The sequence below is a fragment of the Xenopus laevis genome, chromosome 5S (genome assembly GCF_017654675.1).
Source record: "Xenopus laevis strain J_2021 chromosome 5S, Xenopus_laevis_v10.1, whole genome shotgun sequence".
Taxonomy (NCBI): domain Eukaryota; kingdom Metazoa; phylum Chordata; class Amphibia; order Anura; family Pipidae; genus Xenopus; species Xenopus laevis.
Window position 1 is genome coordinate 46,171,200 of NC_054380.1, and position 17,707 is coordinate 46,188,906.

The following is a 17,707-nucleotide window of genomic DNA, read 5'->3' on the forward strand; positions in this document are numbered from 1 at the left end:
TCTGAATCCCTTACACATCAGTAGGTTTGCAAAATAAATATTTCCACTGGTATAGAAACGTCTGAAACTGCCCAAACTGTCTCTTGTTTAAGCATAGTAGAAACTGCCACTCAGTGCTGGTGTTTTGTGCCTTAACATAATTTATTTTGCTTCTTCATCCCAAAAAAATGGTAGCAAGTGGAAGTTTCCACTGCCAAAGAAACAATCCCACCTGGCATAGGAATTAAAGAGAATAGATATACATCATTTGAAAAAAACCCATAGTGTTAACAAAATCTGGATTTCTTCTGTGAGCACTATTTATAAAAGTACTTAGGATGATTAATCTGTCAAGGTAGTGATTAATGGACAATGCTTTTGCTGATTTGTCAGCTCTCTCAATTTCAGAATTCAATCATTTTCCTTTGTGTTGGGAGCCTGCAGGCCCGAAGCACTCGTACCTCCCTAGTGCAGCTGCAAGGCTTTCATTAGCCCTAGTACTTCATGTCTTGAACCAAATCACTTCAGGCTGTTCCCTCCCTTCCCTTGACATTATTATGCTCACTTGACATTATTGACATTCCAAAATGCATTTTGTAAGAAAAAAAATTATCCAGTTTACACACATGAAGCTTTCACATGGATCTATCATCTACATATAAACCTTTGTAAATGTTTGTAAAACAATTTTTCGTTATAAACTATTCTTTTTGCTTTTTTAGTAACATTTGACTTGACGTACTCTTTAGTAAGTGATTTGTTCTGTACTTAAACAGCAAATATCACAGATCTAACTTCATTGCCTTATCTACTTAAAGCAGAAGTATTACCATTCCTTTCTGAAGGTAGATTTCAACAATTCTTGATTTAAAAAAGGAAGATAATTTGTGAATCTTCTCGCAGGGTTATTGCTCTTGTGACATCATTTGGAATAATTCTACAAATTGCTTTCCATAAGTGTTGCCAAGTCATCAACAACATGAGCGTATACTTGTCAATTTGCAACTAATGTATTTGTCTTTTCTTCCTTCCCCCAGAAATCAGCAGAGTACGGAAAGATATGTACAACGATACTATGAATAGTAGCAGCAATGAAAAAAGAACCTCTGAACTTCCCGATGGTATTGGACCTATTGTACAATTGCAAGAAAAACTTTATGTGCCTGTAAAAGAATATCCAGATGTAAGTATCTTTTAACTTGTGTGCATTCAATTTAGGTTTATACAGTTTCACTTTTTGCTGTCGCAGGCTCTCCTAATTTGATTTAGGCCACATTTGGTTTGGTGCCTGATAACTCTGAAAGGCCAATTGCGATTAAGTAAGCATTCAGCATTTCTATCAATCTATCGTTGATGTGTTCTAAATTAATACCTGTGTTGTGAATATAGGTTTTATAGATTTGCGTAAAATACTTGTTTTTCTTGTGTTTTCCTAATGGAAAAAAAAGAGAGCATAGGCTTGTATATTAGCTTGTTTGGTTGATTTTGATAGACTATCTATACTATATGTCCAAACTGAAAATGTAATCTGTTATGTACCATATCATTGTAAAAGCAGAGGAGCTGCCATTTCTCTTTATGTCCTGCTGGTTGATTTTCAACCATAACAGTCAATCATTTTATTAGAAAGGCCCCCTGTACATGAGCTTACAATCTGTTCCTCTGGAGATTTTTTGCAAATTTATGTCTGTTAGCATAGGTACTCTTCCGCCCTGAAACTGAACATCTAACATTGTAATGGCCCTTATGTCATTCGAAATATGCTTCATTGGAACATAGTGTTCCATTCTATGTAATGGTTGCAGTTTTACCCTATGGATTTACATTTCTATTGCAGTGTCAAATATATATTTATGCTAGAAAGACAAGTAAGTCCTGTTCATCCATCATCAACAAAACTACTTCTTGGCAGCAAATGTCCTGTTGTATGAAAGAGGTGTTTATTCTATAAAGCTATGAATGGCTTTTGTCCCCTATCTCCCTGTGTAAGGACAATAATGCAATTTTATTTCTGAAGACACACACTCACTTCTGAAGACACACACACTTCTGGAATGCCTCGGTAACTTATAATATCCTTATTTTTTACAATATTCACATATATATATACATTTTTGTAACCAGTTTAAACCCCTATATATATATATATATATATATATATATATATATATATATATATATATATATATATATATATATATATATATATATATATATATATATATATATATATATATAATATATATAAATTTTTTTTTTTTAGAAGTAAAACAGGAGCTGTCGTAGACAGCATTTATGGTTCTCTGCTAACCATTCCTTATCTGCTGCTGTTAAGATACCTAAACTGAATGGCAAAGATTTGTGACACAGTACAGCAATCTCTACACCTAGCAGCCAAAGGTTACCTACATCTCTTGACAGTGACAAATATTATTCCAAGAGAGGCAGCAAAACTGTATCCTAGTGATAATGTGTCCATTTAAAAAAGTAATCTAAATAGTTTTGGTATTGGATTTTCCAAGCATGAAATACGTTTCTGTTGTGCTGTTCCATTTTTAGAATCCAATGTAACATTCCAGTAAAAATTTAGCATTTTCTGCATACATTTTTCTAAAAAAAAAAGTTGCAACAAACTAAAGCTCTGCTTGTAGGTAGGCAGACCTAAATATTGTTTAATTCATTTCTGACTGGTAGGTGGGTAAATGTGTGTGTGTGTGTGTCAATACATGAACTGCTTTTACACAACTATATAGTATATTTTCATTTTTCTATGGTTCATTTAATTTTTTTGCAGAATAACTAATGAAAATGTTCAAAAAAAAAAAAAACAATGTAAGCAACGAGAAGGCACTCATGCTTTATTAGATATTGATTGTTTGTAAGATAACATTATATTGCTTAGCTCTAAGCTCATCCTATATTGTATATGACTTATACAAAAGCAATACAAATTTACGTATGAATATTTTTAAATAACCCATATTAAGACCTTGTAGGAGACTGCTTGCACTATTACAAAAACATTGTTTTGGCAATGAAACTTGCACAAATCTTATTTGATCTAATGTATCAGTGTAAACCAGACTCATCTTTAATTCATAAATACATTTGTTTTATTTTTATTTTATAAAGGTAAACAAAGAAACCCACTTTGATTCATGTGAAATTCAGTACTGAATCTCCTTGGTGGCTCTTTAGTTAAATTCAAGAAGGCCTTAATTATCACATCTAAAGCACCAAATCCTTAGAGTATACCAGGGCTCAGAGGGCAGCAGTGATAAACAGCTTGTGCTTAGATTTTGACCGTTTTAGCTAAAATGTTTAATTAGTGCAACAGAATTATGAACTTGGGGATTAATTGTACATCAGGGAGCCTGATAATCAAATTATATCTATCTATAATGGTTTGGTCTATATTAAAAGCAAAAAGATGTTTAGGTTTATACAGTGCTTTAAAGTAAACACAGCCAATTACCTATGCAGTCTGTTTGTCCAACCCAATGGAATAGAATACCAAATAACTTACTTTCTGGCCAACTTGTTCACAGCTAAATACACGTTTCTAATGAAATCCATTTGTTTGCTCCTAAATTGACATGCACTATGAAATAAGTGTTACAGCTTATGCACCAATCCTAATATATACTTTTTGTATATTTTTGTATTTGTGTATATTGCAAGTTTGGTTATCATTCATTATAGCTGTCTAAACATAGAACTGCCTCTGCTGACTGACTTGTTCTGATCAAGGGACAGAATATTGACCTCTGTGTTGGGCCTAAACAGGGGCCCTGCTTACTGATAATGTTGTCAGGGCTCCGTTAGAACTTAAGTCTGTAATGTTGGAAAAACCTACAAGGACTGCATTGACATGTGATTATGTCTCGCAAAAGGTACCAAAGTGTCACAAATAGATACTACAATCTGTAGCTTTTTTGGGTCAAGGAGGGGATAACTAGTTTTTAAAAGGCATGGGGTGGGGGCACAGTCACCCCAGGTGCCCAAGACAACTGCAAAGATGCAAAAAACATAAAGGGTTTGTTCAGCTTTAAATTAACTTTTAGTATTATCTAGAGAGTGGTATCTACTGACAATTTGTAATTGATTATATCTTTTTTTATTTTTGAGTTATTTTATTTTGTTTTTTTTATTCAGCAGACAATTTCAGCAATCTTGTTGCTAGGTTCCGAATTACTCTAGCATCCATGCAGAGTAAGAGACTGAATTATGAATAGGAAAGGGTCTAACTAGAAACATGAGTAATAAGTCACTTTAGCAATACATTTGTAGATTTACAGAGCATTTGGGGTTTTTTTTTTTAGATGGAGTCAGTGACCCCCATTTGAAAGCTGGAAAGAGTCAGAACAAAGAGACAATCTAAAAAAAAAAAAAAATGAAAAGAATAATGAACCCAAATGAAAAGTTGCTTAGAATTAGCCATTTTATAACATACTAAAAGTTAATTAAAGGTGACCCCCCCCCCCAAGTTTATACTTCATTATCTTAAGGGTGGTGGCACTCATGAAGATTCCAGGGAGATAAGTCACCCAGCGACAAATCTCCTTTTCGGGTGACTAATTTCCTCGAAATGCCTTCAAGTATGTGAATCGCCAGCGGGATGGCACTCTGATCACTTTGGGTTTCCGTAGTCGCCCGAGGTTTCCTTGTGAGGCAATCTTAGCGTGTGCCACCACCCTTACTGCTTAAGGTGTCTTGTTTGGTTTTTATATGTAAATTAGCCCACCACCAGTAAGGGAATGCTCCTAAGTTGAAAGGAAACATTTAAAATAAAAAAAGCTTACATTTATTGCAAATGAACTCTGTAAACCGGCTGAAACGAAAAGGGTTAAAATGAGCGTTTTGTTGCTTGTTTGCATTTTTTCAATTTCAGCTGTGGATAATTCAAACTGCATCATTTCAGTGATGTTCATAGCTGTAACAGGTATAAGAATTGTTTACATGGTACTTGCTTGTCTTAAGTCTTTTGGACCTTATAGTAATTGCACTTCTGTCATAACCGTTATATCATAAACGTTAGTTCTGTGTTAATTTTTTTATCATTATGTGCAGTAGCCAAAATATTGCTGCATGAAAATCCAGACCGTTGCAGTTTTTGCCTGTGTTCTGGTTCTGTTTAGAAGCCTCTTGTGGCTTTTAATGCAGTGGTATATAAGTGATTGATTGTTTTATGGCATGTAAAAGTTGTGTGTTTTTACTGCTGACCGAGAAGTAAACATGCAGGAATATATTTGTGCAGTATATGACTAAATATCTGAGTTGTTGGAAGTTCCTTGCAATAGTTAGATGCCCTAGTTAATAACTGGTGTCCATACAATAACCACGGCAACATTCCTTGTATTGTTGTTAAAACATATTCGACCTTAAAGTTAATTCTAATAAACAAGTCTCACTTGATATATTAATAATTGCCGAGCCATAATGAAGGACAGCATGTGAACCACAGGGTTAATGAATGCATCTTCTCCCTCAGCTTCTTGGCCTTTGTCGTCTTCTACAGCTAATGCGATTGAAAATTATTTTGCCTAGGCATTTTGCGTGACATCATTTTAATTAAATGGAACAACAGAAGTGGCATAATAAATCAAAATGGAGCAAATGTCCGATACAGTAGACAAACCAGCTGATATGATTAAATTCACCCTCCTCTCCATACAATTTTAAAGAAGGTACCCTGGCAGCTTGTTTTGGTTAGAATATTTTGCAATATTAGTCCCGAATGTTTATAACAGCTGGTCAATCTTACTATATGGTTTGCAGCTATTGTTGTATGTAGAATTCTCTCTGTACTTTGGTGACGGGATAATATTTACTACATCATGTTCAAAACCTCTGGTATCTGTAGCTGCTGTGATGTTCTAGTAGCAAATAGGTTTATGGACACCTCAATGTTGTGTATAGGATCAGACACCAGCAGGACACATGGAAATGTTTTCAGTGTTTTTGAAGTGAAAGAAAATGTAAAGTTACATTTAAATTTGATTGCTGTTGAAATCCGTGTCTGTCAGGCAGTTTACATTCTCTGCAAGCCTGATTCTGACTCCTGAACAATATTGCAAGCCAGCTGATTGATAGACCTGAAGGACACCGGACTTGTGTTACATTGTTTTAAGAGTCAAACTAAACAGTAAAGGATTACGGTAACAAACGCTGCTTTCAAATAAAACAACATTTATAAATAATTGCTAGTGTGTGTGTGTGTAGATATATAGATATATAGATATATAGATATATAGATATATAGATATATATTGCACTCCAGTCTCTTCATGCCTGGGTGCTGTCAAATAAATTGTAGTAGTTCCCCAAGATTGACGCACTACAGGACTTCATAATGCAGTTTAAAAAAGAAAATTTATTGTCAACTTTTCCGTCCCGTTCTGGCCCATAATGTCTTGAGAAAGGCCCAGAACAGGACCGAAACTTTCTTGGGGGTCTTGATAAAGGTCTTAGATTTAGACCGAAACGTTGATCGGCTCTTTTTTAATGTAAATTAATAAAAATTGAATTTTAACCTTTTTGCTAAATCCTGGTGTGCATCTTCGTTTCTACAAAGTATGTATATATATATATATATATATATATATATATATATATATATATAATATATATATATATATATATATATATATATATATATATATATTTATTATATGTGTGTGTGTGTCAGCAAAACGTGCTTTTTGTATGCCGCCAACACACAACTTGGCTTGTGCAGCTGAATACATAAAGAATTGGGTAAAGGGACAGTTGGGGGCCGATTCACTAAGGGTCGAATTTCGAAGTTAAAAATACTTCGAAATTCGACCCTCGGATTGAAATCCTTGGACTTCGAATATCGAAGTCGAAGGATTTAGCGCTAATCCTGCGATCGATCGATCGAAGGATTTTCCGTTCGATCGAACGATTAAATCCTTCGAATCGTTCGATTCGAAGGATTTTAATCCAACGATCGAAGGAAAATCCTTCGATCAAAAAATCACAGGCAAGCCTATGGGGACCTTCCCCATAGGCTAACATTGACTTCGGTAGCTTTTAGCTGCCGAAGTAGGGGGTCGAAGTTTTTTTTAAAGGGGAAGTACTTCGACTATCGAATGGTCGAATAGTCGAACGATTTTTCGTTCGATTCGTTCGATTTCGTTCGAATTCGAACGAATTTAACCAATTCGATGGTCGAAGTACCCAAAAAATACTTCGAAATTCGAAGTATTTTTCATTCGAATCCTTCACTCGAGCTTAGTGAATCAGCCCCTTACTGTTCTTTTAAATTTTTTTGTTAATGTATATATTTACATATCAGATGTGTAAACAAATTCCAGTGAATAATTCATGGATGACTCTTGCTAGGGGAAACAGTAAAGTAAATAACTTACTGCTGACAAGTTGCAATTTTCTACATTTTTCTTTTTACTTGTCTGTACATATCCATACTACATTCTTTCGAGAAAAACCTGTAGGTAAAATGCAGTTTGAAGTTGTGGAATTTGGTCCTATGATCAAGTTAAACTGTAGCACATTAGGTTACAATTTCATTATTTCACTTCATAGTTAACAGCCATGTTGTGCTTGTTTAAACTAGACCTTGACTTGGGGGTAAAAAAGTAATATAGTAGCAGCATTTTCCAGACATGTTTTTAGTTTGAGAATTGCCTACTTTTTAAATCCCTGCTGGTGGAGAGAATGCCCATGTGCCCGTAGCCCTTTAAGCCATGTAGTGTGTTGTGTTTCACGGTCATTGGGTTGTTTTACTTTCTATAATCAAAATTGTATTTTTCTGTTATTTTTATTTTCTTTCTGTTTCAGATACCACTACTGTCTAAAGCAATATCTCAAAACAACCTTTACCCTAATTTTACCCACATGATGTAAGGGCTTTAAATGGAGCACTAGCTGATGTGGGGCCTGGGCTCTAACAGATTTACACTTATTTTAGGGACTATAATAGCATGCATCAAATGAATGTAGCTACATGCCTAACAATAGATAACCGTTCTGCACCCCATTCTGGTGGCACTTAGCACATCTGTTTCTTACCTAGTCCTTTACTCAGGTGTGAATTTTCTTTCACCGGAGACTTGGGTTCCCTTTAAATACATCAGAACTTAAACCTTTTTCTTAGTCTGACGTTTTGTTTCGGAGAGGGTAGACGTTATATTTGTTTTATTTTCTTAATTGATGGCATATTTTTGTTGTGTTCTTATTCATTTTTATCTGTCAGGTCACAAATGTTGGCAGTAGAGCAAATAGGGACATTAAGAGGCTGACTTTAACCGGGGAACTAAATGAGCTCATAGCTAAATATATAGGTTTGTGACATTCTAGCAGCTGCCATAAGCCCCTGCTGTTTGTTGCTGGGGTACACTGCCCTAAAAAAGGAAGAGAATGTATTGTAGCCAGTAGAAAAAATATAGCAGCTGGTGGGTTTATCATCCGCCTGTTGACAGCTAAGGTCAGATGTTTGGAAGGACAAAAGTTAGCAGAGAAAGACAATGCTTTCATCAGTGTTCAGAGCCAAGCTGCTTAACATTAACTTTCCAGTGAAAACACAATTTGGTAACTTATTGTGTTTCATGCTTGAAAGACAGTTGCTCTTTTTCGGACTTTATTATTGCTGTTTTCTATTCCTGTTTTAGGAATTTAAGGTGCAAAGTGTGGGCCAGTTAAACCTTTTTACTTCTTTTTGTTTATTAGCTGTCGTCATATTAAGTATGTTAACTTGGTAATATTAACAATATTCATCTGCTAGAAATGGTAGATATTAATGCTAGTTGATAATGTTATAAAATGTCCTGTTCTTGGCAACTTTTCATGCCTTCTTCTTCTTCTTTCCAGCTTACTCCACTTAATCCACAGCGGAAAACTATTGCTCTTTTACCTTTGATTTTATGGTTCTGTTAATTAAAACCTTTCTATTCAGGACCTTTCCTATTCCTCTGCCAGTCTCTCATTTAAAACGTTGCCTGGTTGGTAAGATAACTAGGACCATAACAACCAGATAGCTGCCAAAAATTCCAAACTTGTACTTGCCTAAATTGGGTTCCAAATGCGTCATTTCTAAAAAGTGGTTATGTGTTTCGTAGCATAACAGTTGCATACCATTGTTAAAACAAGTTTGTAAATTTGAGACCATATAATGTCCGTGCTTTCGTTATATACCCACACACGCACATGCTCCAATGCTAAAAGATAAAGTTCAGCGGCCATTTTTCCAAGGCTGGAGGGAAGTGTAATCACTTTTTACACCTGGCCAATGATTGCATTGCATGAGTCTGTAAATGCAGCACATGCGGAATTCTCATATCTTGACTCTGTCAAGACATGTAAACATTTTCGTGGCATTTGGCAAATATCTTTCAAGTCTGTGTGTTTTAGTTTCCAGTCATTTTACCAAGGTCAATAAACCACACACACACACACACACACTTGTGTAAATAAAAACAACATGTTTTACATTTTTACAGAAACCCTTCATATGATTTAGTTAAACAGTGCTTCAGGAATTCAGGTATAGGCAATCAACGTACATGCTGTTATTAACAAGTAGGTATTCAAGGGGGTCATGCCTTGTTTTTTTAGATGGTTAAATATGATGGTAGAGATGCAAAGAAAATTATATTTCTGTATGTTTCTATTAATGTTTTAGAAGTTTGCTATACAGCGCATAGCTATTGAAAACATCTATCATTAGCGATGATGAGATGTATGACACCATATAATGTATGTATAGGAGAATATTCCTAAACAAAGCAATATGACTAGTACTAGCCATAAATGTCCATAAAGTGTGATCGTGCATACTCACAAGTGCCCTTGCCTATAATAAAAGGCACAATCATAATATTATGATCTCCAAAAAATGTAATACCTGTATAAGATCTATTATCCAGAATGCTTGGGACCTGGAGTTTTCCATATAAGGGATCTTTCCGTTACATGTGCCTTAAGTCTACTAAAAATTTTTTTAAATTAAATAAACCCAAACCCTATAGGATTGTTTGCCACCAATCTGGATCCATGCAACTTAGTAACTATCAAGTACACTGTACTGTTTTATAACTGCAGAGAAAAAGGAAATATTTTTTAAGAATTAAAATTGTTTGTAATAGGCTCTATGGGAGATGGACATCTTGTAATTCAGTATTCCAGATCAGGGGCCCTATACCTTTACTATTTTCCAGAACAATACTATCAATCTTTACATTGCCTGGTGTTACCAAAGTTAAAGGGATCCTGTCATCGGAAAACATGTTTTTTTTTCAAAACGCATCAGTTAATAGTGCTACTCCAGCAGAATTCTGCACTGAAATCCATTTCTCAAAAGAGCAAACAGATTTTTTTTTTATATTCAATTTTGAAATCTGACATGGGGCTAGACATTTTGTCAATTTCCCAGCTGCCCCTGGTCATGTGCCTACACTTTAGGAGAGAAATGCTTTCTGGCAGGCTGCTGTTTTTCCTTCTCAATGTAACTGAAACTGGGTTTTTACTAGAGTGTTGTTCTTAGATCTACCAGGCAGCTGTTATCTTGTGTTAGGGAGCTGTTATCTGGTTACCTTCCCATTGTTCTTTTGTTTGGCTTCTGGGGGGAAAAGGGAGGGGGGTGATATCACTCCAACTTTTAAAGAGTGATTGTAGTTTATCAGAGCACAAGTCACGTGGCTTGGGGCAGCTGGGAAATTGACTATATGTCTAGCCCAGTGGTCCCCAACCAGTAGCTCGCGAGCAACATGTTGCTCTCCAACCCTTTGGCTGTTGCTCTCAGTGGCCTCAAAGCAGGTGCTTATTTTTAAATTACTGGCTTGGAGGCAAGTTTTGGTTGCATAAAAACCAGGTGTACTGCCAAACAGAGACTCCTGAGGGCTACCAGTCCATATAGAGGCTACCAAACAGCCAATACCAGCCCTTATTTGACATCCCCATGCACTTTTTCATGCTTGTGTTGCTCCCCAACTCTTTTTTACATTTAAATGTGGCTCACGAGTAAAAAAGGTTGGGGACCCCTGGTCTAGCCCCATGTCAGATTTCAAAATTGAATTTAAAAAAATCTGTTTGCTCTTTTGAGAAATGGATTTCAGTGCAGAATTCTGCTGGAGCAGCACTATTAACTGATTTATTTTGAAAAGTTGTTTTTTTCCCCATGACAGTATCCCTTTAAACGTGCTTGAGTTCTGGGTGTGTGAACAAATTATTAATCTTTAGCAGGCTATAATTTACGTTTTTTTTTTTTCATTATATCTTGATAGGCATAGTTCTGAATGGTAAGGTATGCAGTGGTTTGCAGGTTTTCAGAGTTGAATACCCAGTGCCAAATATTTGACCGTGCAAACTTCAACACAGGCGTGCCAAATGTTTTCGTTAAAGGGGAACTAAAGTCTAAAATAAAATAATGCTAGAAATTCTGTATTTTGTATACTAAACATAAACATGAACTTACTGCACTAGAAGCCTAATAAAGCCAATGATTGTTTTTAAAGTTATCCTCAGGGGGCTGTTATCTTGTAACTTTGTTAAACATCTTTGCAAGACCATGCACATGCTCAGTGGTTTGGGCTTCAGTTGGGAGGTTAAGCTTCGGGATCACCATAAATTATCAAAAACACAGGTCAAATAATATCTGCTATAGAAGCCGATACAACAAGATTAATATTCAAAGTATGCAGACTGCACTGGGTCTGCGGATACAAATCTCTACAGTGGTCCGCTGCTTTATAGGGAAACAAACAAAGCTGCTCAAGTTCTGATAAGTAAGGTGGTGGAAACTCCCCTGCTGTTAGCTCCCCCTGCCGTTTGAAAGTATGATTATTTCCCTGCAGAGCAGTCAGCGCAAGTAAAACGAAGGGGGAGATTCACTGCATGCAGTCAGGTTTCTTCTACATCTTTTTTTAATTATGTATATTGGAGATAGATTTCTTTTTCAGTAAAGAAAGTAAAAATTGATTTTTTTTTTTTGCCTTTACAGATGTAAAGGGGATCCTTTTAAATTACTTATTTGTCATTTTTGAACTTGCAGTAAAGTTGCACTAATTAACACGGTTACATGCTGCAGGCAGCACTTTGTGTTAGAGCATGGTAACTTTAAAATAAAAGTTATGGGGTTCTCGTAAACATATGTGAAGTTAAAATACTTCTTCTGAGGCAGTGACAAGCAACTCAGAAGTAAAAAAAAACTGCAGTTATAATTAAGCCATTTGACACTGACTACAAGCTACATTTGAAGGTGAATTTTCTTCTTGTCATGCCCTTCAATGCAATGCCAACATTTTTTCATTACTATTTTCAGATCACAGTTGACTCTTGTGGTGGTCACAGGGCACCACCTTCTGTTTGTTTTCCCTTTTTGCCTCCATCTAGGCATCACAAAACATGTATGTGTCTGACTTGTATAGTCAGTAGGGCTGAACAGGCTAGTGCAATTTTGTGATTTTTATGAATGAATTTCCCATTTATGAAAGTCACCAAGGGTGGGCAGGGAACAAAATGTTTAGTAGCATTATCATAGCTGTTAAAGGGCCAGTGTCATGCCATATATTATATCCATTTTTTATCTCCAGACAATGTTAAAACCTGTGGTTTTTATGTTTTATTATTTTTTTTTCTTAATTTGGCGTAATACCGACCATATTCCACAAATAATTGAAATTAAATGAAAATCCTAATTTGAATATGTAAATTGGTCAATTAGAAAAAAAATAACAAACGAGGCCTAAAGTCATATTTTGATAGTTCTGATTTGGTTAGGCCAGACACATGGATTAGCCAAAATCAAAGTCCTGCTGAAAAAGGCTCTGATTCCTTGCATCCTTACTAAATATTATAATTATTAGAAATATTCATAAATGAATTTCTCTGCCCTTATTCTGGTTGTTTTCTGGAGATTAACTAGAAGGTGATTTAGAAATTAAATGCTTCTTTATTCCCTCCTCATTATTTTTGATTAGCTGGAGATAGGTTATACATGTATGACATAGTTAAGCGTTCCGATTTCCCATAAATTTACTTGATAAATGTGATGGGGTTAATTGAAGAGTATTTTCGAAGGAAATTAAGGTAGCATACTTGACAGTTGGTGATTATATAGTGAATAAAGTACCCCCTCTTGTAAAATATAAGGATATTATAAGTTACCGAGGAGTTTCATGACCATATAAAAACACGAGGCCGAAGGCCGAGTGTTTTTATACAGGTCATGGAACTCCGAGGTAACTTCTAATATCCTCATATTTTGCAACTGGGGGTACTTTATTTATTATAATACACAAATTTCAGTGAGTCATGTGACGGAAATGACATCAGAACTCACCGTTTATAACTGATGACATCAGAACTCACCGTTTATAAGGATATAATTTACAGGATATTCATGGCTTTTGTGTATTATATATCTATAACACTTTTAATAGGATGTCTATTTTCCAAACTTTCTGGTGATGATGAATGGGTTAACTGAATGGTATATAGAAAGTATTTTGGTTGAGGAGGCCGTGTGGGTGTAATGAAACTAATGGTAGAGGGGGACTGAGATGCTGTGGCAGCAATCTGTATTAACAAGATTGTATTTGGAGGAATAATCGATGACTCAAATTATATTGCGGTACTCAAAACTGAAAAATTATCAGAATGGTGCTAATGGGACATGCACAGGAATAAAATCTCAAAAAAAGGTCAGGGACAGTAGTCTGTGTGCACTAACCATGATTTTAATAAACATTTTGACAATTCCAGTGCCAGTTGGAAAATCCAGCAGTGATTTAAGCAGTGAGTTAGCTTTTAGGCCATGCTACAAGATATTTGCCATCTCCGCCTGTTTTACACTTTTTTTATGTATGTACTCTAAAGTTACTATAAAGTTTGGGAAATTAAAAGTATTTTCTAAAGGTGTTCTCTCAAATTTCTTTGTTTCCTTTTAATGATTTTTTTAGCCTGTTTAGCTCAAGCCTTTAAAGTTCTTTGTCGCATAAATTCGGCAACCTCCCAACGAGGACAGCAACCTTGTTTTTGAAGGGTTGTTGGCACCCCCTTGAGTATGGCACTTCTTCCGTTTCTCATGCTCTGTTAGCTGCTCTTTTTAAAACAAATGTTATTTGCAGCTTGATAATAATTATATTTTTTTATATATTATTCTTGTGGCTCCACATGACAGAGTATCCCATAGCCCAGTTCCTAGAAATCCAAACAACTCAAAAATGGAGGCTGGTAGGGTTTGTTACTAGTCTGTGAGCCCATAATGATTTCAAGTGAAGTTGATTGTGAAGGTCGAGAGTGCTAGCAGTTTATCTGTTCTGGTTGTTAAAGCAGAAAGGCAGATAAACAATTCCACATGATCTGTGAGCATTGGCATTCTCTTCTTAAACAGAGCAAATTTCATTTTGTATAGAAAGTATGCCACATTTCTGTATAGTATTTTGTAAAATCAAATAAGATATCTTAACTGCTAGGAGAGTGCTTCAAATAATTGTACTGTATACCCAGAGGATTTGGAAATTTTTTTATTCATATTGCACTTGAATCTAAAGGTCATTGCAGACTGTTTAAAAGGCTCGGAATGATTGTCTTATCAACATAACACTAATCTGGCCAAAACAGATTAATAATGCTTGTGATCTTGATAACATGCAGATTTCAGGAAACAGGTGCCTGGAGGCTTAGAACCAAAAATAAAAATGCATTTAAAAATAATGCAGCTAGGATTAGATAGAACATGCTAAATCCTTTAAGTCTACATTATTCACATCTAGCAACAGAAGCACAGTATAGTTTCAGCTATTGTTCAATAGAGATTACGATTTGCAATCACCATGGATGCAATAGATCCAAATACAGGAGCTGCGTTTATTTTTCCATTGAAACTTGTCATGTACCTTAGCATCAGCTAGCCCTACAATCCACTATTTCTCATGACTCTCATTTTAGAAATACCTTAAACAACAGATTTTATGACCTTGACTTCCCACTAAACATGAAGCATTTCCTTTTATATTTTCTTTATTTTTTTAAAGAAATGGCAAAATTGACAATGCTTGACTCAATTGCCCTGTGTTGGATGCCTTTAAGTAACTTAAAATATTTTTTATAATAATGATTTGATCACTCCTGCATGCCACACAGCGCACAAGCGGACTAGTTCTGAAGAATAGAATATTTACTCAAGACCCCTTGTCCTTGTAGAAATATTCCCCCCCCCCCAATTAATTAGTTTAACCATATTACAAAATTGTGATTGTAGGTTTCATAGGCATCCCCATTTAATATACCAATAATTTGTCTTCTGCGTAATTGCCTCTTTTGAAATCCAAACCCGTACAGACACTATGAAATAAAGCCAATTTTAGAATCGGACAGGCTGCCTAGCCTCTAAGTGGAAGCTGTAATGTGTTCTGGCAGAAAGGTTTTTCTCCTGTTTTTTTCCACCTTAAAGTTTAAATAAGAGATTATTCTGTCCTGTCCTAGTGACCTTATGCATGGTTCCTATTTTCTCGGTGGAATCTTGATTGTCTGTTCTTCCTCCCTGGAATTTTGACTGGGAATACAGAGAACATAAATCTGCTGTTCAATTTACTTTTGGTGGGTCAGCCATGAGTATGTGAAGCCTCTGCTTTGTTGGGGCTGTGACACAGCTTTGTGAGTGACTAGGAATTGAAAACTACATCTGCGTGTTCATCTTGGCTTGATTGATTCTGATCAGTGTTGATTTACGTGCTGGCTCTTCAGCAATCAGACAGTTCCTGTCTGTACCACACAGGCACTCTACTCTCTGTTTATTTCTCTTTTTCATGTGCTATGGCTCTGACCTTTCCGATGTTCACTGGAGCCCAGCAATATTGCTTGAAAGGTTTGATGATATAGTTTTTTGTTGACACTGGTCAGTTGAATGATCATTATTACTTTGAGTATGTATATATTTTTTAAATTATTCATGTATAAAGGAATTCTCTCTACATATTTAGAATGCTTTTGCTGGATAACTGTAAATGTAAAGTGTCTGTATAAGAAAAAAAAACCTGTTTTAAGCTACCGTAATATTTTTAGTTATATTTAGTTATATTTTTAGTTATATTTAGTTATAATATATTTTTATATTTTGGTTGGTTTGTTTTGTTCTTGTTTTATTTCTTTATTTAGATATTAATAAAACCGTTAACCCATAAACCGTGCTAAATCCTGTACAAGAAGATTGGCCTCCACAATCCAATACATATCCTAGTCTGCGAACAAGTTTGTTGCTTTCATTTGTTCAGAGCCATACATTATATGATATTAAGGGTTTTTTTGAGGGTTTTTTTACTCTAAAATCCAAATTTTTTTGTTAAAAAAAAAGGTTCTAATTTTTCGAGATTTATTATACCCCGAGGATGGAAAAAGCCATCTCGGACCTACCGAGGTTGTATGTTGGGAGACATCCCTATACTACTTGGAAGTTTCTGTGGTCTGCACAGGAATTTGTCCGAAAATCCAACTAATTCTGACTTTGGGCAAAAATCCTAAAAATTTGGGCTTTTCAGGAAAAAGGCTGGAAAAATCAGGCAAATCGTGGGGGAAAACGTAGAAAATAGTGTAGAATTCGGAAATAAGGCCCCAAATGTTTAAACTCGGCTGAATACAAATCCTGCAGAAAAAGAGATTTGGCCGAGCCGAACCAAATCCGAAATTCAGAGCATTGATAAACATTACATTTGATGACCGAACCAAATCAACCTTTGTTTGCATATTAACGCTAATGTTAAAAATCATCTGTGAATGAAAAATTATTACATTCAGTTGTCTAGTGTTATAAAGTTATGTTGACTCTCTTTTTAGAGCGGTTTTTGATTTCTTCATTTCAGCTGAACTAAATCCCAGGTTCAATACATCCCAAATATGGGCTACTTCATCATTTGTATCTATATAAACTATTGACGGTAGAGCCAGAGATGACCATTTTGGCCTATCTTGCTGTGTTTCCTGTGTTAACTGAAAAAGCTTTTATGAAGATTAAATAACCCGTTTAATATTACTAGCAAATAAATCCAACTACAGCATGTATAAATTTACTTATTACAATATATGTTGTTCTTTCTTTTCCTTAGTTTAATTTTGTTGGACGTATTCTGGGACCCAGAGGACTCACCGCTAAACAACTCGAAGCAGAAACAGGGTGTAAAATTATGGTCCGAGGCAAGGGCTCCATGAGGGACAAAAAGAAGGTATGTGTGTGCCTACGAGCAGCTTCTGGTTGAAATGTTACATGCTGTTTTTAATGGTTCCACACATGTAGATTGCTTGGCTGCTTAAAGGAGCAATATGCCCCACTGTATGACCTGTTTTTTGTTTTGAAGAGCAGTTATCAGGGAAATAAAAATTAATGGGCCCAGTAGAGGAGCAGCTGCCTATGTTGATCACTAGAACCACCCACTCTAAGGCTAGTCACATACACTTTCACTGTCAGTATAAATATGTCAGCAGAGCAAATACTGATCCACAGCCTTCCACCCTATATTCAGTGTGTGCTGCCAGGCACAGCATCCACCTGTAGGTCCCAGTGCGGGGGAAGATTTTGTCTTGAAACCCCAATAGTATGCATTTATTTGAAATCCACCCCATGTGTGTACTGACTGCTGAATGCCATACCTACCGATGCAAAGTCAGGGTAGAACGCTGCACATGTCTTTTGCCTACATAATACTGTTTGTGACACAAGCCATATAAGCAATTACCGGGTAAATGGCTAATATAA

General features: G+C 35.7%; 1 protein-coding gene across 12 annotated transcripts in view; it reads left to right on the top strand.

Moving 5' to 3' along the window:
* Positions 1-17,707, top strand: part of qki.S (QKI, KH domain containing, RNA binding S homeolog) — a 99,762-nt gene that overhangs the window by 27,855 nt on the left and 54,200 nt on the right. For all 12 annotated transcript variants that reach the window (XR_005961479.1, NM_001096388.1, XM_018264583.2 and 9 more), the window contains 2 exon segments: positions 1,017-1,162; positions 17,061-17,177. Coding sequence is in view for 11 of the 12 variants with exons in the window: in NM_001096388.1 (NP_001089857.1) it covers positions 1,017-1,162; positions 17,061-17,177 (263 nt within the window). In the remaining variant the exon portion in view is untranslated.